At 44.2% G+C, this 20,398-nt stretch overlaps 1 protein-coding gene and 2 long non-coding RNA genes across 4 annotated transcripts; 2 read left to right on the top strand and 1 right to left on the bottom strand.

The window, feature by feature from the left end:
- Positions 1–284: 284 nt before the first annotated feature.
- On the top strand, positions 285–8,436 carry LOC132981575 (NLR family CARD domain-containing protein 3-like). Of its 2 annotated transcripts, XM_061047510.1 has the most exons (7): positions 285–484; positions 1,050–2,856; positions 4,130–4,303; positions 4,399–4,572; positions 4,692–4,862; positions 6,475–6,521; positions 7,786–8,436. In XM_061047510.1, exons 1-7 carry the CDS (start codon positions 364–366, stop codon positions 8,334–8,336), a joined length of 3,045 nt encoding a protein of 1,014 aa, XP_060903493.1. In that variant the 5' UTR covers positions 285–363; the 3' UTR covers positions 8,337–8,436. The 2 variants fall into 2 exon arrangements, with proteins under 2 accessions (XP_060903493.1, XP_060903494.1); XM_061047511.1 differs by lacking the exon at positions 4,399–4,572 and having other exon boundaries at positions 286–484; positions 7,786–8,435.
- A 2,397-nt stretch (positions 8,437–10,833) lies between these two features.
- On the bottom strand, positions 10,834–12,146 carry LOC132981585 (uncharacterized). Its single transcript, XR_009674608.1, has 3 exons — positions 11,611–12,146; positions 11,035–11,203; positions 10,834–11,001 (listed from the first exon to the last, which is right to left on the bottom strand). It is a non-coding gene; the product is annotated as an uncharacterized LOC132981585 (long non-coding RNA).
- Positions 12,147–17,200: 5,054 nt separating this feature from the next.
- Positions 17,201–18,183, top strand: LOC132981571 (uncharacterized). The gene is made up of 3 exons (XR_009674607.1): positions 17,201–17,438; positions 17,725–17,775; positions 17,960–18,183. It is a non-coding gene; the product is annotated as an uncharacterized LOC132981571 (long non-coding RNA).
- Positions 18,184–20,398: the final 2,215 nt, after the last annotated feature.

Here is a 20,398-nt window from a genome sequence, read left to right as displayed (position 1 = left end):
TACCAGAGGTAATCACTGCCAGAGGTAATCACTACCAGAGGTAATCACTACCAGAGGTAATCACTGCCAGAGGTAATCACTTCACTGTGCACACAACTGTTATGGCTCTGATGTCCCTATGACGACAGAGTCTTACGTCCTGCCGGACACAGATTTCACCTACTGGTCTTACCTATATCGACATTAGAGAACAGTGAATAAACCTACTGACATCTGTACATTGTAATCTAAATAACTACAGAAATTCCACCACATTAAGATTTAGTTTGATTTAATTTTCTGGTCCAGGTTCTCCGGGGGAACGTCATCGACTTTGTGGAGGAGGAGCTCAATAAGTTTCAGGAGGATCTGCGTAACCCAGAAATGTTTGAGAGTCCGAGGGGTGTCGAGGATGAAGGGATCAGCAGAGAGGCATTTCGAGAGATCACAGTGGACTTCCTGAGGAGAATGAATCAGGATGTGCTGGCCGACCTGCTGCAGAGGAGTAAGAGGATTTCTGAAAAGATTTTAGATGCTGGATTAATGATGTTTAGAGGTATAGGCAGAAGTGTTTCCTGCAGGAAATTCACCAGGAGGATTTAAATCAATTAATTTTTTGTTTCTGAAACTGTAGTTAAAGCAGAGGGTGCATGTTGGTAAGTCGTCCGCCTCGACTGTAAAGCGCCGCGGGAAATGCTGGTATGAAACGTGTCACATGTCATTTTCAGATTGGGTTTCCACCAAAGAGCCGTAACTTAGCTCAACTGTGATCCCGTCTTTGTGTGTTCATATTGATTCTGTGACGGCGTGATATTGGTGGCCCAGTCTTTGAACTGTGAATTCACATTCACATTACTGTTAGTACCTGTGAAGACGGTACAAGGGGGATACCTCGTACCCCCATAACGCCTCCCCAACATTCAGATTGAAGGTGAAGTGTCACAGGGACGTAAACATCGGCCTTGAAATGGCGGTCTGAACAGGGTTGATGTTCGCTTTCTTCTGGGGAGTCTAACTGTCATATTCTTTATGAATAACTTATTGGTCTTATTTGTTGTTTCTTCATTCAGGTAGCCCTTCTTCAGTTTGCAAACAGAAACTCAAATCCAACCTGAAGGAGAAGTTCCAGTGTGTGTTTGAGGGGATTGCTAAAGCAGGAAACCCAACCCTTCTAAACCAGATCTACACAGAGCTCTACATCACAGAGGGAGGGACTGGAGAGGTCAATGATGAACACGAGGTCAGACAGATTGAAACAGCATCCAGGAAACCACACAGACCAGAAACAACCATCAGACAAGAAGACATCTTTAAAGCCTCACCTGGAAGAGATGAACCAATCAGAACAGTGATGACAAAGGGAGTGGCTGGCATCGGGAAAACAGTCTTAACACAGAAGTTCACTCTGGACTGGGCTGAAGACAAAGCCAACCAGGACATACAGTTCACATTTCCATTCACTTTCAGAGAGCTGAATGTGCTGAAAGAGAAAAAGTTCAGCTTGGTGGAACTTGTTCATCACTTCTTTAATGAAACCAAAGAAGCAGGAATCTGCAGGTTTGAAGAGTTCCAGGTTGTGTTCATCTTTGACGGTCTGGATGAGTGTCGACTTCCTCTGGACTTCCACAACACAAAAATCCTGACTGACGTTACCAAGTCCACCTCAGTGGATGTGCTGCTGACAAACCTCATCAGGGGGAACCTGCTTCCCTCTGCTTGCCTCTGGATAACCACACGACCTGGAGCAGCCAATCAGATCCCTCCTGAGTGTGTTGACATGGTGACAGAGGTCAGAGGGTTCACTGACCCACAGAAGGAAGAGTACTTCAGGAAGAGGTTCAGAGATGAGGATCAAGCCAACAGAATCATCTCCCACATCAAGACATCCAGAAGCCTCCACATCATGTGCCACATCCCAGTCTTCTGCTGGATCACTGCTACAGTTCTGGAGGATGTGCTGAAGACCAGAGAGGGAGGAGAGCTGCCCAAGACCCTGACTGAGATGTACATCCACTTCCTGGTGGTTCAGTCCAAACTGAAGAACATCAAGTATGATGGAGGAGCTGAGACAGATCCACACTGGAGTCCAGAGAGCAGGAAGATGATTGAGTCTCTGGGAAAACTGGCTTTTGAGCAGCTGCAGAAAGGAAACCTGATCTTCTATGACTCAGACCTGACAGAGTGTGGCATCGATATCAGAGCAGCCTCAGTGTACTCAGGAGTGTTCACACAGATCTTTAAAGAGGAGAGAGGACTGTACCAGGACAAGGTGTTCTGCTTCATCCATCTGAGTGTTCAGGAGTTTCTGGCTGCTCTTCATGTCCATCTGACCTTCATCAACTCTGGAGTCAATCTGATGTCAGAAGAGTCTTTGACCTCCCAGGAGTGTGAAACAGGAAATGGAGAAACTTCAGTGACACACTTCTACCAGAGTGCTGTTGACAAATCCTTACAGAGTCTGAATGGACACCTGGACTTGTTCCTCCGCTTCCTCCTGGGCCTTTCAATGCCAACCAGTCAGACTCTCTTGCGAGGCCTTCTGACATCGACAGGAGGTTCACAGACCAATCAGGAAACAGTCGAGTACATCGAGGAGAAGATCAGTAAGAATCTGTCTGCAGAGAAAAGCATCAATCTGTTCCACTGTCTGAATGAACTGAATGATCGTTCTCTGGTGGAGCAGGTCCAACAGTACCTGAATTCAGGAATTCCCTCCGAAGATGAAATGTCTCCTGCTGAGTGGTCAGCTCTGGTCTTCATCTTACTGTCATCACAAACCGATCTGGCCGTGTTTGACCTGAAGAAATACTCTGCTTCAGAGGAGGAGGAGACTCTTCTGAGGTTGCTGCCTGTGATCAAAGTCTCCCAGAAAGTTCTGTAAGTTTATTCATCTATAAATGATCTGCTATTTTCAACAGAAAACAAACTAGTCTACCACTTGTGAAAAAACTCGGGCTGGCAGCATTAACGCGTTAATCCGGATGCAATTAGGGTCCAAATTGAAAGCATCAATTTAATTAAATCACATTAATCTCATGTTATTTTGTCCCTTCAGGCTCTCCGTAGATACTCGTCCTCAGTGTCTCCCTGTAGTCTCAGTGATGTAAAAGGACACTGCTGCATCTTTGAACGTCTCATTTCACTTTAACAAACTCTCAGACAGCTCAGCTGACGAGTCCAAAGTAATATCCACCTTATGACATCACACGTTGACCTTATGACATCACACAGCCCGCCCGATTTATCGGCCAGTCGATAATATCGGCCGATATTAGCATGTCCAGTGACTATCAGTATCGGCTAATTTTATCTCCGATATGCGCCGATATTACTCGATTTCTTCACCATTCAAATAGCATTTCATTTGAGTTTCATTGTATTACACGAGCAGTTCTCTGTCACCAGCAGAGGGCGCTATATGGATTACAATAAGCATCATCACTCTGCAGAGTGTCGAGCGGTGATGCACGTACATGCTCAGTTACTTTCCACCTGAGTGACCTTCTTGTCTTCATTATGAATCTTTTTAAAGTGTTTGATAACTGAGGGATCAACACATTAAATGTGTGTATCTATATCTACAGATCGAACAGATCTAAGAAAGATATCAGCCGATATATCGGTATCTGATTTTTTCTCTTCCTAATATCGGGTTCTAATTAGTATAAGTGACTGACTTTAAAATGCTCGACCATTGAACCTCTAGCTGGTGTGAACATTCAAACACACGGATCTAAGAGCCGTGGATCCATTTCTTGAGTACAAGCAAAAAGTGGATGGATGGATGACGGATGATTTTCTGGTAGAAATAAATCAACACATTTTCATGTAGACTTAAAGAAAGATAAATAAAGCAGAGAACAGGAACAAACGTACATTACCTAAGCATCCAGGAAGACAACAGGGAATGTAAGCTTCACAGGATCAGGCTAAATCAGAACTTACAGCCATGAACAAACTGAATTTGCAGAGCAGTGGAAACATGGTTGCAGACATAGCGGGTGACATGCCCACATGTAAGGATCACCTGTTTCTTATATTTGGTCATGACACTGAGTGACTCCACCTACTTCTCTCTCAGGGAAGCTGCAGGCTTGAGATTTATAACATATATATTTATAACTTGTTTTCATACTGTTTTCTCCCCCAGGCTGAGTAGCTGTAACCTCTCAGAGAGAAGCTGTGAAGCTCTGTCCTCAGTCCTCAGCTCCAAGTCCTGCAGTCTGAGAGAGCTGGACCTGAACAACAACAACCTGCAGGATTCAGGAGTGCAGCTGCTTTCTGATGGACTGGAAAGCTCACATGGCAGACTGGAAACTCTTAGGTCGGGTTCTAGCTGTTTGAAAATGATCAATCTGACATCTTTTTATGACTTCACATTGTATTAATTTGAATCTACCTGTGGATGTCTCCCTTCAGGCTGAGTCACTGTGGTCTGTCAAAGAAGAGCTGTGAAGCTCTGTCCTCAGTCCTCAGCTCCAAGTCCTGCAGTCTGAGAGAGCTGGACCTGAGTAACAACAACCTGCAGGATTCAGGAGTGCAGCTGTTGTCTACAACACTACAGAGTCCACACTGCAGACTGGAAACTCTCAGGTCGACATTCATGGTCCCATTTCATTGATGACACTTGCAGTAGTTATAGAGTCAGGATAATCCTTTCTATGGAGGTGAAATCTGATAACCTCCCACATGTGATGTTTTTGTGTCTGCAGACTGTCAGGCTGTCTGATCACAGAGAAAGGCTGCAGATCTCTGGCCTCAGCTCTGACCTCAAACCCCTCCCATCTGAAGGAGCTGGACCTGAGCTACAATCATCCTGGAATCACAGGATTAACGCTGTTGACCGGTCTACAGGATTCACAATCAAAGCTGGACACTCTCAGGTATGATGAGATCTTTGTCTGTCTGGGTCATTGTGGATGTGAGTCACACACGGGGGTAAAACACTGAACTATGAGCGTTTAGTTTTAGAAGTTATGAGTAAAAATATAAACAAACATTATTATGATTATTAGAAAGGTACAGTTCATGCATGAGCACAAACACAGGCCGAAACATGGACAGCCTTCATTAATGAGAAATCGCAGAGTGTTCTGACAATAAGACTCTATGGGTCTGATTTACTAAAGGTTTGCGTTTCTTAAAACTTGTGCAAACTTGATACCACCAGCAAACAAATGTGCTGTCTGATCTGCTAACAGCGTGCAGTGAGGATTGCGTCTTTATGAGCAAAACAACACGCATTGTCCATTTAGTACGTTTGCCTTAATGAATATGCAATATGTGACGGTGTCTGAATTTAACACCTTTGAAAAGAAAGTGTTAATCGACCAGTGTTACACACAACAGGCTGCTGTTAGGAGGAGACATAGGCACAATCAAAGAAGGCATACAGATCGTGTTATTCCCCACACATGTTAATAAGTTTGGAATGACAGCAGGAAACACCATGATTAAACTATTGTTGCCTATTTGAACAAAACTGAACATTCACAGCTTCTGCATTCTAAAGAATTTCAACATTGATATTTATGTCGTCCTATTTCCCTCTTTTCACCAACATTTTATTTTAAACTGGGGATTTCCTTTTTCCTGGGTTGCGCGTCCCTCCCCAGCTCGCCCCCTCTGGTGCGCTCCTCTCCATAAAGCGCTCGTCTACAGCTCGCTGTAAGACGCTGTAAGACGCTTGGATTGGGGGACCTCACCACTGCTTGTACCCCCGTCTTCGATACCTCTTTCCAGAGCCTTTATGTCCGATCAGGCACAGCGCTGGCCAGCTGTCAGGAGCACAACAATGTGCTGAGTGTCGCTCCTGAGCGCCACAGAGGACACAGCTCGCACCTCCTGCACAATGTATGACAATTCATTCAAAAGATGAAGAAAAGAGAGGCCCTGTTTAATGCCGAGGTTTTCTTATAATCCAAATGTTCTTTTTGTAATATTCAGATGTATGTGCTATAACTCGTTCATTTGCCTCTTCCACTGATACTTGTTTTGCGCTTGCAGTCGTCCTGTTTTCATTCCAAACTCTTCACGACGTATATCAGTTGCTCTTATGTACTTCTGTTGTAAAGATAAGTTTGACCAACTTCCCTTACACCGTGCTCAGGCCCGGCTCGTCCTGGAGCAGTGTGAGTGAAGGCCAGCGGGGAAATGGGGAGGGGGAGACAATCATGCTTAAGAATGGACAACTTTGCCCTTAGAGATTCAGTTTTACGTTACAATCAAACCCTGACTGTATAATCAGACTGACTGTTCATAAAAAAATGTTAACCTGGCTACGTGACCATCAAGAAGACGCTTCAGCCGCGCTCTCCTCGACTGCTCGACTCCTCGTCTTTACAAAGTTACAGATGATGCACACATTCTGAAGTCAGTGTCTAATGAGAGGAGGGAGAAGCGGGCTGGTTGAATATATTTAATATGAGTGATGTAATGTCCATGTTCTGTGGTCACAGAGGATGTGTTAATCTGCCCCCCCCCCCTCTCTTTCAGGTTGGAGCCTGCTGGAGTCCAGTGGTTGACACCAGGTTTGATGAAGTGTGAGTGTTTTTTTAATATTTGTCACATATTCACAGCGTATTTAAAATGAGTCACTACAGCTGTTTGAATATTAAATGATTGTTAATAAACTCCTGATTACATCACACTTATACTATAATCATTGACACTGGAGCCATAGCTTGGTATTATCTGCTGTGTTGTTGTTGCTCTGTCTCGACCCATCTCTCATCTATCCCACTTTCTCGGTTCATCCGGTCACGTCAGCTGCTTGTTCACCAATGAGCTCAGTTCGGCTCGACGTTTCTGTCGGTTGAGAAGAACGTGTTTCCTTACAACGCTGCAGAGCGCTCGCTCTTGGTGGATTGATGTTTGTACGGTCTAAACCTGGGGCCCGTTTCAGGAAGGAGGTTCTACAAACTCTGAGGCCCCGTTTACACGACAACAATCATAATAACACGTTAACCTTTCGTTGCCTTTTGGCTGTGTGGTTACACGACAACGCCATTTTGGGTGTGCAAACGGTTTTTTTTTAAACAGCAGCTTCTCCGTCGATGTGTAGACTGGAAAAACGCTGTTTCTCTAAAAACGTAGACTTAACCCACATCCAGTCGATAGTCATGACCGAGTAGGTGGACTACAACAACAATGGCCGACGAGTTCTGTTTGTCAGAATGTCGACTGTCACGTCTCCCAGTCGACATTTTATTAAAGACAGAATTTTCAACTTTTTGATCCAGTAGATGTCGTCCTTGAGCTCCAGCATGAAACCAAAACAAACTGCTGTTAGGCCACGCCTCCTCCATACTGAAGCCTCCGCTCTCCTCCAGAGACACACCTCCAACCCCCCTCCACTCGTGTTCACACGCAGGAGTTATCAATCAGAACTCACCTCAAATAATACGAGACAACTGAAGTCCACCTCCGTCTGTGGGAGCTTTTCTGTTGAAAGTTGTGAACGCTCCGCCCTGATTTGTGAGCACAGAAAGCGTGAGCTGTGGTCGTGCGTCATAACGATTCAGTCATACAGTATACGCCGGCCTTTGCGCCTCTTTCTCGGGTTTGAGTGACCTCCCTTTCTGGAGCAGGAAACGCAGAGCTTCCTTCACGTCAGGGGGAACAGACTCTGGGTCTACACTAATCCTGCTATCTAACACTGACTGTCGCTCTTTTGAAATGTGTCTTGAAATTGCTTCTGTTATGGTTTGTGGCTACGTTAATGAAAATCCATTGATTGAGTCCGTCAGTAATCATCGATGATCATTTCATAACGCCATCTTTATCGTGTCTCGTTCTCTTCTTCAGATTCCTGTGAACTCACAATCGACACCAACACGGTAAACCACAGAATCCAACTGTCTGACAACAACAGGAAGGGGACACTTGTGGAGGACTCTGTGTTATATCCTGATCATCCAGACAGATTTGACTGTCCTCAGCTGCTGTGTAGAGAAGGTCTGACTGGGCGCTGTTACTGGGAGATTGAGTGGACAGGAGGAGTGGATATATCAGTGAGTTACAGAGGAATCAGAAGGAAAGGAAACGATGAGTTTGGAAGAAACGATCAGTCCTGGAGTCTGAGCTGCTATGATAATGGTCATGAAGTTGGCTACTCTGTCCTTCACAATAACATGGAGACAGATATTACCCGCCCCTCTATCCCCTCACCCTCCACCACGTACAGAGCAGCGGTGTATTTGGACCACACTGCTGGCTCTCTGTCTTTCTACAGAGTCTCCTCCGACACACTGATCCACCTCCACACCTTCAACACCACCTTCACTGAACCGCTCTATCCTGGGTTTATGTTCTGGCTCAGATATGAAGGTTCCTCTGTGTCTCTGTGTCGTCTGTAGAGGGAGAGTCTCCTTCTGTTCACTGCTGATCAGTATCACCCCATTCAAGGCTCTCCATAACCTCCGTCCCCTCTGTACCTCTCTGATCTCCTTCATAGCGACACACTGACCCTACTCTCCGGTCTTCCTCCTCCACGCCGCTCTCTGTTCTTCCTGCCCGCTTAACCTCCATCATGGACCCGCCGTCTCTGGAACTTTCTCCCACCAACCCTGTGACACAGACTTTATCTCGACTTTAGAATCCTGTCTCCAAACTTACCGTTTTAGAATCCCCCCCGCAGGATTAACCATCGTTCCTGGGGGACATGGCCTTCTCCATTGCTGCTCCCACCCTCTGGAATTAACTCCCAAACCCCCCCCCCCCCCCCCCCCCCCCCCCCCCCCACTCTCCATCTTGAAGAAATCCCTAAAAAAAAAAAGAAACAACTCTCTTCTTCACCTCCACGTGATTGCTCTAAGTACATTCTTCCAGTTCTCACACATGAATTGCAAGATGTTCCTCTATGTTTCCAAGGTATAGAAGACAGCAACGGACCAGATTTGGGTCGGAGTTCTTGTAAGTCGGTTATAAATGTTAGTATAAAACAGCAGCCTCTCCCTGAGAGGGTGTATTTGATCTGTGGTAATAGAGCTTATAGCTGCATGCCATACAAACATTTAAAAGGGATCTGCTATTTGGCCTACTTAGTTCCAATGATTAGAGAAGTAGAATCTAAAGAAATTGCTGCGCTGCATCCACCAATGGACAGACAGAAAAGAGAATTATTTGTGTTTCAGGAGGCAGCGAGCATCCTTTTGCCATCATATGGTGTTTCTGTGTCTCAGCAGGAAATTAAAGCATTATCTAAAGTATTGGAGAATCATCTTAACGCCTCTAGTAGAGCTATGCTAGCTGAACACAAAGAGCTTCAGGAGGTTAAAAAACGTGGTAATGCAGAACAGAATGGCTCTTGATCTCCTCCTAGCTACAAAAGGGGGAACCTGCAAAGTTATTGGTACTGAATGTTGTTCCTATATTTCTGATGCTACTACTGATGTTATGAATATGGTACACGACACCGCACAAGGGATAAGAGAACTGCATGAAAACCATGGGTTCAATTTGGGGATTTTAAAGGATTGTTGGGTTCCTGGGGTGCTGGTATTTCTAACCACTCTTGTGGTTACCTTGATGGCGATTCTATTTTTAGTAGTATGTCTGATAACTATAATTAAAGTCATTTTTCCACGTGCTGTTAAACCTATTAGCCAGGCCTCTCAGGTTGTTATTGATAATAATATTGAACTCATGCCAGTTAATCATGAACAAAGGCCTTACATTTGTGAAGAGTGGGTTCCCCCAGGTTACCCTGATATTGAAGAAGATGATGTTTCACTGAATAAAGATTGATATATGTGTGTGGCAGTGATCAACAGGGAGGAGGGAGAGAGCCTGTTTCAAATTAAACATACATGTAAATTAGGGTTTAAGGTTTGAATTTTTCTAGGTTTTGTTTCTATTTTGACAATCACATTTAATATTAAATGAATGTTATATTTTGAATGAAGATAAATTAGTGGTGTATTTTGAATAAAATGCTATGTTGGTGTTGGGGTTTTATCAAGTCAACTTTGGTTATATTTTTTAATAATTATATTTAATTATTATTAATATAAATACCAATATCATTAAACTATGTTTAATCAACTCTTGGGGCACCACCCTGGAATCAGGGAAATATAACCAAAATATCACTCAAATCAGTCTCAAATTAGTTACTTAATTACTAATATTATTAATAATTAATAACTATATTTAATAAATTGAAGGCGTGAAATCCGTACACAAAGCCCTTGCACCCAGCTTATATCACAATGCAAATACAACCAGTAATCACAAACAACTGCTCTCTTAAATTATAACAGAATTTATTTAAACAAAGCAACATCAATCCAAAATCAATGAACTTAATCAAAAAAATAACTATTATAAACTAATCTAAGCAACAAACATCAAGCAAGGCTTGTGGAAGAGGAGTAAGAATGGAGTTGTGTGTGACGACAACCACTTCATCTTAACACGGTAACCTTTTACGGTTTGGCTGTTTGTTTACACCACAATGGCGTTTTCAGTGTGCAAACTTTAAACATACAGCAGCGTCTCCGTGTCGACTGGAAAACGCTGCTTCTCTAAAAACGTAGACTCTACGGCATGTGCATTTCAGTTCCAGTCGATGGTCGTGAGCGAGGAGGTGGACTACAACAACAATGGCCGACTTCTGAGTTCTGTTTCTGAAAACATCGACTGTCACGACTCTGTCGACATTTTCTCTAAATGTTTTGTTTGTTTACACCTCACCGCTCTGCAGAAGGAACAGCCTGTGCACATGGCGTGTTGTTTCATTACAAAGTCACAGCGCCATCTACTGGCCTGACCTGGTACTGCAGAGTTTTTAGTCGTTTTTTAGGATCCACGTGCACAGCGGTTTTTATCAAACGTTGACGTCTGAATGCGGTACTTAGCCTTTTGGTTTTCAGCGCGGCGTTCTCGTGTAAACGTGGCCGCGGTTCCTGGAAGCCTTTAAATATTTACGTCTGTAAACGATGAGCTCGCTCGACGTGTTCACCGAAAATAAGTAGAAAAGCAGATTATTAAGAAAACATACGAGCATGTCATCAACACGAGCTCCACACCTTGAAACCAGAACATTCATCAGACACACACACACACACACACACACACACACACACACACAACCCTGTCCTTATAAATCATAATAACATTTAGAACAAACAAATATATTACAAATAAATTAAAAACATGAATATATTACATTAAACGACAGCGTCTCCCGCTAAGTAACTTTAGCACTCAGTTACTATAGCGGCTAAGCCTAAAACTTAAAGCCACTGAGGGGCTGCATAGACGGGCTAATCTAGCCTATTAATTGACGCGCTTGCCGGCTTCGCTCCTGAGCGTAAGCATTCGAAATAAGGCAGTCCAATATCTTCTTCTTTTAGGAATATTTATTTCCTCATTCCATCAATGTCTTGATTACTGTCACATGTGAACTGTTCAAACAATAATCCACACCTGTCCATTTACAATCACTCCTGTTACCTCAGCGTGGCGTACAGCGGTCAAAAAAGTGTATTTGCTCCCCGTCTAACAACACCTGACACCCCAGTGATCGTTCCTACCTATATAGAGTTTCACCTTAACCCAAAGGCGACACCTGCTGGAACAATTTGTGTTTGCACTTCACAAACATGGCTCCTACAGTTACTTTCAGACAAACGCCGCTTGGGGGTCAAAGAGTTAACGCTCTTTGATATCGAGGCCAAAACACGGAGATTTAATATGAAATTACATGAACGCCTCTTTTTTTTCTGACCACACGCCGACTGAGACCGTGATCAGCTCAATGAATTATCTTGTGTTCTGAGAGAAGGCGGTAAACGTTCCCGCTGAGAGCGAAACTAAATCTTGATCTCAAAGACAAAGTGAACACGAGAACTTAAAGGGCAACCTGCAGGTCAGATTATTTACTGTATTTATTAAACCAAGGGGGGACATGAGGCCGGGGCGGTCCAGTCCTGAGTACCTCTTACAGATTCAGTGGCGGTACGCAGGACTGGAAAGAGGAGGGAGCCGCTTCCTGCCGAAACCAACTGTCAAGGTCGCACTTTCATCAAGAGAACACATCTGCTAACGTGATGTCATCTCAAACACTTCAGACGTTTGCTCCCCTGAAAATATCTAGAACATTTCAGGAGGACTGACCTGACCTGGTTGTTCACACATGCTCCTCACAGCGAGAGGTGATGAACGCAAACTCTACATCCAGAGCCCAGCTGTTCAAAGGTTTTCTGATGATTGCTAAATTCCTCATAGACATTAAAATTGTGTAAAATTAAATTACCAATTAAATATTTAGCAACAGAGCTTTTAATATCAAACGTATATTATTAAGTTAAAAGCAAGTATCAGGATTTTGGAGCCCCCTTGTGGACAAACGGTGTAGTTTTGAAGTCTTTAGAGCACTGGTTATTAGACTTAGACTTAGACTTTCTTCATTGTCATTCAAACTTGTACTTTACAGTGCAGATAAGAACAACATTTTGTTGCATTTGGCTTGTTGTAGTGCAGGATAAAAACAGCAGCAAGTATTTACATATAAAAAATAAGGTGCAGATATAAATAGATATAAAAAAAAAAGCAATGTGTAAAGATGTTCTTGATCACACTAACATCCTCCATGCACTTCTGAATGTATGCAGACACAGACTCTGCATACTCCTCCACACACGTCTGATGATTGTCCGTAGCAGCCGCCTTGAACATGTCCCAGTCTGTGCATTCAAAGCAGTCCTGTAATGCTTCCATAGCTCCCTCAGGCCAGGCCCTCACCTGCTTCACTGTGGGGTTTTTGCCTGATCAGCAGGGGCTTGTATGCAGGAATTAGCATCACAGAGAGATGGTCTGAGGAACCAAGGTGGGGGCGGGGTGCAGCCTCGAATGCCTTTTTGATGTTACTGTAGGCCAGGTCCAGCGTGCTCCCACCCCTGGTTGCAAAATCCACATATTGATGGAAATGAGGAAACACAGTTTTCATGTTGGCCTGATTAAAGTCCCCTGCCACAATGAAAAACTCCCTCTGGATGTGTAGATTGCAGTTCACTGATGGAGCGGTATAAAACATTCAGGGCTTCTCTGGTGTTTGCACTGGGAGGAATGTACACTGCTGTGAAGATCATAACAGTGAATTCCCGGGGTAAATAAAAAGGCCTGCATTGTATAGTCAGTAGTTCTACATCAGGAGACTATCTCACCGTTGTTGCACCAGTTGTTGTTGGTGTATATGCAAACACCGCCGCCTCGGGATTCACCAGTGAGAGAGCTGCTCCTATCCGACCGAAATAATGTTAGCCCCTCTATGCTAACTGCTTCATCTGGAACGGATGGTTTCAGCCACGTTTCTGTGAGAAATCTGGCGCAGCAGTCTCTCATCTCTCGTTTTGCAGTTAAATCCAGCTTCAGGTTGTCCAGTTTGTTCTCCAGGGAGCGGACAGCAGGATGGAAGGAAGCGGCGTTCTGTGCGGGTTAGCTTTTAGCTTGGTTGCTAGCCCCGCTCGGCATCCCCGTTTCTGCTTCCGGTCACACCGCTTCCGTCTCCTCCGCTGGCGGACACCGCTGGTACGAGGCTCCGCAGCTTCACAGGCCGCTGGATGTAGCCGGCGTAGTATTCTGAGGCTACGTAGAAGGTCCAGAGTGGTCGCATCTACCAGTCTGAAACTGTTTGATTTACCTAAAACTAAAATTGCCTGGCGGTCGTATACTTTAGAGTAACTACGCTGCAGGTTCACTGTGAAATTATCAGAACTGACTGGTTTATTTGCCATTATATTCCTGTTGCTATCACGAGCCACTGCAGCCGCAGCCGAGCAGGGCGCCGCCATCTTGGAAAAACCTGAAAAACCTGATTATCCTGATTTGGATGAAATTTAAAACATGTTTTCACACGTGCATCTCACAGCAGGAGACTATCCCTGTCAGACGGGAGGGGGGCGGGGCGGGGGGGTCTCCTGAGGTAAGACGTGACGTAGAAAGAGCGACACAGACTCCTCTATACGACGTTTCAATGAGAATATGTGTGTTTGTATCAATGCTGCGTGTAGTTGAAGAGAATCTCAACATGAACTAAAGAGAGGAGAAGAACAAACTGGAGAACAGGAAACATGCAGCAGCAGGTTGATTAGAGCACGGAGATGGTAGAGGTGGCGTGCAGACAGTCTATGGTCGTGCAGCGATCACAGGGAATAAAGGTCACCACCCCCTCCCACTGGCCCCTCCCACTGGCTCCAGGTGAATTCTCCTGATTATATCCTGCTGTGTTCTCACATCAGATCACTCTGACTTTCTGCAGAATAAATACGAGGAGGCTGGAGGAGAAACTCTGAGTGAAGAGAGAAACATTCAGATGTTTGTGTGATCACATGACGCTCAGCACAGAAACTTCAGGAGTTTTTCTGCAAGTGTGAAAGCCATCTGAATAAGTTTGATCTGTTGAACAGGTTGAACTGGAACAAAAGTGAACTTGATTAGCTAATTCTAGCTAAAAAAAGTTACATTTCTGAAATAAGAATCATTCTTATCCAGATACCTTTTGATTAACTCAAATATAAATGCTCTCATGGCACACTCACTGTCCATGAAGTCCATGTCCTGTCCGCTTTGAGCGTATCAGTTTATTGGTGGCCACCCACTTGGGGGGACTTTTAAGTCCCGTCTCAAGACATACTTTTATATTTTAGCATTTGAGTCCCCTGGTCCTGAATAGACCATTTCTTTCAGGTTCCTTTGTTGCTTTCTTTATTTTGTTGCTTTCTTTATATATGTATTTATGTATACATATATATTTCTCTCTTGTGGACGTTGTGATCTGAAGTTGTTTTTTTTTTTCTTTTTTAATGCATTGTACAGCACTTTGGTCAGCTGTAGCTGTTTTTAAATGTGCTTTATAAATAAATATGACTTGACTTGACTTGACAAACATCAACCTTACAAAGCTCGGTAACACGGCTACTATTTTATCATACATGAGGAACATGGCATCCTCGTGAACCTCACGTCCCTGAAGACAGGCTAAAGGAAAGTAGGAGCTCAAGTTACAGACATCCATCCAGCGGCGCTCAAATTAACTTCAAGGTGCCGCCTAGTGACGTCGCTGCCCCAACACAGATCGTCTTAAAGGTACATTACATCATTTCAACTGTATCTTGAATAAAAGAAGACAGCTCTACTTCTTCTGTAATTGACTCATTCCCACTGAAATCACCAGTGATGAGGAAAAGGCTTTGTGTAGCCGGGGTGTCCTGCTCTGAAACTTAAAGCGAGACGAGCAGAATCTACACCACGTTGATTCACACCTCACTGTGACCACGCGACAACACTGAATTTTCCATGCGTCGCTGTTTGTTTGTGTGTCAGGTTTGTGTGTGGGGAGGTCACTCTTGTAGACAGAAAAACGTCTGCAGATTCTAAACAAGATGAAAATAACAGAATTTAAAACATAAATGTGTTCATAAAAACATGCATCAGTAGGATATTAAAGAAATGATTCAAATCAAAAGCATCTTGCTGAAGATTTACGAGCAGATCCTGGAGAGGAGCTACGAGGTGAAAGGAAATTTAAAACACGTTTGCAGGAGGTGAAATATGTTCTACGAGCAATAAATGTTTGTGCATTAAGTGAAATGTTTTTGGAGTCTGGTCAAATGTTTTTTTAAATGTTTGATGAAATACTCGTGCAGTGAACCCTCGGGCCGCCGTAGGTCGTAGCCGTGTAACCGGGCTTTGTAAGGTTGATGTGTAGTTTGTGATAAATGAGGAGCAGTGTGGAAACCCCTGACATGCTTGGTTGACTTATTCATTTAGTTTATCATTGTTATTCATTCATTAGTGATAGCAGCATAGTTTTGATTTGCTGATTTATGAAATGGGATAAAAAGAAACCCTTGCGCTAACCAACCCGTTCTAGACGAACATTAGGCATTTCCACAATGTTCCATAAATTTAGTTTAAAGGGTGATTAAGCTTTAATTAAACATACTATTTGTGAAAAAAAAACATAAATCAACTTAAATAAAAATGCAATTAACCTAGATTTTAAACACACATACACTCAGAAATATGGTTACATATTCTACTTCAATTAAATGAATCAATACCACCAATCAGTTGTTAAATCTATTATAACAGACAATAATAACACTTCATTAATTTACAAGAAAGAGTTTTCAGTTGAAACCAAATGTCCATTTTTCAATCGAAACGCATTGTCCTTTTTTTTCAGTGAAACTCAATGTCCAATGTTTTCATTGTTCAGTTTTTTCTCCGAAATGCCCGATGGCAATCATTTTTCTTCACCCATGTACTTTACGTACGTTGAAAAAGGGCGTTGAACTACCTTGGAGCCGTACTAGAGAGGCCGTACTTTACATTAATTACCAATGTTGGGCCATGCAGGCTTAAGGCAGGCAAACAATGGACTTGGGCCTGCATCTCTGTGAGAAGCCTCATTTGAGTTATTCACTGAGATCACAAAGAGACCTAAAGGACTCTTAATCCCAGAATCCCCTGTAATACTTCACACCTACGTGTGAAGAAAAGGGGGGACCGGAACCCCTCTCTTTTCTCATTGGAGGGGACCTGAGGTAGACCCCCCATGAAGCAGGCCAGGCTACAAAACTCCAAGACTTCCATTGTTCTCTCTCTTTCCACTCGCTGACTTCAAGTGTTCGGAGACACAAAATCACCTCCTGTTTTCTGCAACAATCTCTCTTTGTTTTAAGTTTTGGCGCGCAGGTAATCCGCGGCCGGCAGTGTTCTGAATTCCGAGCTCGGATCGTCCAGTGAACGCATCTCAGTTTCTCGGAGAGCGTCAGACTATAACAGATTATCAGAAAGATAACGTGTAAAAGCTGTTTTACACGTTAGTGTACATTCACGCTCGAGCCAACGCATCAGCTGCTGCCCAGTTGATCGCTGACGTCACGCACAAACTCGACTCTATCTGCCCAGATGCTCCCAAGTTTATTCTGGAGGATTTTAATCATTGCAAGTTAAATAAAACATTGAGGACATACGAACAATATGTGACTTGCGGTACAACACAAAAGAAAACCTCACTTGATCTCTGTTATGGTTCTGTAAGTGGAGCTTACAAATCTCTTCCTCTGCCTTCTTTGGGAGCTTCCTATCATAACAGTGTCTACCTTATGCCCACGTACAAACCTTGTTTTAGGCGCCTGGAGTGCGAGGAGAGGACTGTAAAAATCTGGTCAGAGGCCAGCATCTCATCTCTCCAGTCCTGTTTTGAATGTACAGACCAGTGGGCGCGCACTGTAGCTGTTCCCACTCAACATTCTTGAAGCCAAAATATGCCCCTTAGGGGCGCTTCCATCTTGCGATTTTGACGTCATTTGGAGCCAGAGTCTGCGCAGTAGGGTCCGGGGGGAGGAGCCCTGGTAACACGCCCCGCCCATTTAGCGTACTGCCCTGATGACTTACGCAGCTCAGCTACGCCGAAAGCGCTCTGCCGGTCTACGATGAAGAAATGTGTAAGTACAACAAACCACCGTATTCAAAGTCTAATATTTAAACACACTGTGTTTTTAAAAATCCCGCTATTTTGATCATTATTGAAAATACGTGGGCTGCTGGGTCCTCTGTTTTTAACGAAATCGTTCTACATTTAAGCTAGGTTAGCACCACAGACCGTAGGCTACAGGTGGTAAGATATGTTGTATTTTGTTAGAAACTGATAGTTTGCAATGTGATTCATGTCTGCTTCTCTAATATATTTAAGTGACCAGTAAATCAATTGTTCTTTGTGTCTTCATTTAGGCAAAGAAGAGATAAAAGCAGCTGGTCTGACATCTTCAACAGAGGTGAAGTGTAAGTTAAAATCATCTGTTAAAAGTTTATATCCTGTCATCTTTATTTAAGTTTCATAAGAGGATTGTAAAAACAAGCTATTGTTAACAATACAGTCTTCTAAAATAAAAATCACACCGAGTCATACACCAGCTAAATGTTAAATAGAAAGGTGATGTTTTCTTTTCCATTTTACAATCAACAGAACCTAAAAATGACTCATTTCAACCTTCATCTGCACACCTGTTACAGAGGTCAGGCTGGGGTCACATAGTCTGAAGGAACCTCCTCCTTCTTTCACCTGTGCCAGACGCCCTGCTCATCCACTGTGGTAGAAATGACCTTACACCAGCAGCTCTCCCAGGTGAAGAGTCCTCTCTGCCATCACCCAGAGGAGCTGATCAACGTCTACACAACTGAAGAAGGTGGACAGAGTCTGGAGCTTTGTTACAGTGAACAGTGAGAAGGTGGACAGAGTCTGGAGCTTTGTGACAGTGAACAGTGAGAAGGTGGACAGAGTCTGGAGCTTTGTTACAGTGAACAGTGAGAAGGTGGACAGAGTCTGGAGCTTTGTTACAGTGAACAGTGAGAAGGTGGACAGAGTCTGGAGCTTTGTGACAGTGAACAGTGAGAAGGTGGACAGAGTCTGGAGCTTTGTAACAGTGAACAGTGAACAGTGAGAAGGTGGACAGAGTCTGGAGCTTTGTTACAGTGAACAGTGAGAAGGTGGACAGAGTCTGGAGCTTTGTTACAGTGAACAGTGAACAGTGAGAAGGTGGACAGAGTCTGGAGCGTTGTGACAGTGAACAGTGAGAAGGTGGACAGAGTCTGGAGCTTTGTGACAGTGAACAGTGAGAAGGTGGACAGAGTCTGGAGCGTTGTGACAGTGAACAGTGAGAAGGTGGACAGAGTCTGGAGCTTTGTGACAGTGAACAGTGAGAAGGTGGACAGAGTCTGGAGCGTTGTGACAGTGAACAGTGAGAAGGTGGACAGAGTCTGGTGCTTTGTTACAGTGAACAGTGAGAAGGTGGACAGAGTCTGGTGCTTTGTTACAGTGAACAGTGAGAAGGTGGACAGAGTCTGGAGCGTTGTGACAGTGAACAGTGAGAAGGTGGACAGAGTCTGGAGCTTTGTGACAGTGAACAGTGAGAAGGTGGACAGAGTCTGGAGCGTTGTGACAGTGAACAGTGAGAAGGTGGACAGAGTCTGGTGCTTTGTGACAGTGAACAGTGAGAAGGTGGACAGAGTCTGGTGCTTTGTTACAGTGAACAGTGAGAAGGTGGACAGAATCTGGAGCTTTGTTACATTGAACAGTGAGAAGGTGGACAGAGTCTGGAGCTTTGTTACAGTGAGAAGGTGGACAGAGTCTGGAGCTTTGTTACAGTGAACAGTGAGAAGGTGGACAGAGTCTGGAGCTTTGTGGCAGTGAACAGTGAGAAGGTGGACAGAGTCTGGAGCTTTGTGGCAGTGAACAGTGAGAAGGTGGACAGAGTCTGGAGCTTTGTGACAGTGAACAGTGAACAGTAAGAAGGTGGACAGAGTCTGGTGCTTTGTGACAGTGAACAGTGAACAGTGAGAAGGTGGACAGAGTCTGGAGCTTTGTGACAGTGAACAGTGAACAGTAAGAAGGTGGACAGAGTCTGGTGCTTTGTGACAGTGAACAGTGAGAAGGTGGACAGAGTCTGGAGCTTTGTGACAGTGAACAGTGAACAGTGAGAAGGTGGACAGAGTCTGGAGCTTTGTGACAGTGAACAGTGAACAGTGAACAGTGAGAAGGTGGACAGAGTCTGGAGCTTTGTGACAGTGAACAGTGAACAGTGAACAGTGAGAAGGTGGACAGAGTCTGGAGCTTTGTTACAGTGAACAGTGAGAAGGTGGACAGAGTCTGGAGCTTTGTGACAGTGAACAGTGAGAAGGTGGACAGAGTCTGGTGCTTTGTGACAGTGAACAGTGAGAAGGTGGACAGAGTCTGGAGCTTTGTGACAGTGAACAGTGAACAGTGAACAGTGAGAAGGTGGACAGAGTCTCGTGCTTTGTTACAGTGAACAGTGAGAAGGTGGACAGAGTCTGGAGCTTTGTGACAGTGAACAGTGAACAGTAAGAAGGTGGACAGAGTCTGGAGCTTTGTGACAGTGAACAGTGAACAGTGAGAAGGTGGACAGAGTCTGGAGCTTTGTGACAGTGAACAGTGAGAAGGTGGACAGAGTCTGGAGCTTTGTTACAGTGAACAGTGAGAAGGTGGACAGAGTCTGGAGCTTTGTGACAGTGAACAGTGAGAAGGTGGAGAGAGTCTGGAGCTTTGTGGCAGTGAACAGTGAGAAGGTGGACAGAGTCTGGAGCTTTGTGACAGTGAACAGTGAGAAGGTGGACAGAGTCTGGAGCTTTGTGACAGTGAACAGTGAACAGTGAACAGTGAGAAGGTGGACAGAGTCTGGAGCTTTGTGACAGTGAACAGTGAGAAGGTGGACAGAGTCTGGAGCTTTGTGACAGTGAACAGTGAACAGTGAACAGTGAGAAGGTGGACAGAGTCTGGAGCTTTGTGACAGTGAACAGTGAGAAGGTGGACAGAGTCTGGAGCTTTGTGACAGTGAACAGTGAACAGTGAACAGTGAGAAGGTGGACAGAGTCTGGAGCTTTGTGGCAG

Source organism: Labrus mixtus, chromosome 10, assembly GCF_963584025.1.
Source record: "Labrus mixtus chromosome 10, fLabMix1.1, whole genome shotgun sequence".
In the NCBI taxonomy this organism is placed as follows: Eukaryota; Metazoa; Chordata; class Actinopteri; order Labriformes; family Labridae; genus Labrus; species Labrus mixtus.
Note: the sequence above shows the minus strand (reverse complement) of the source record. Positions and strands in the feature narration are given on the sequence as shown.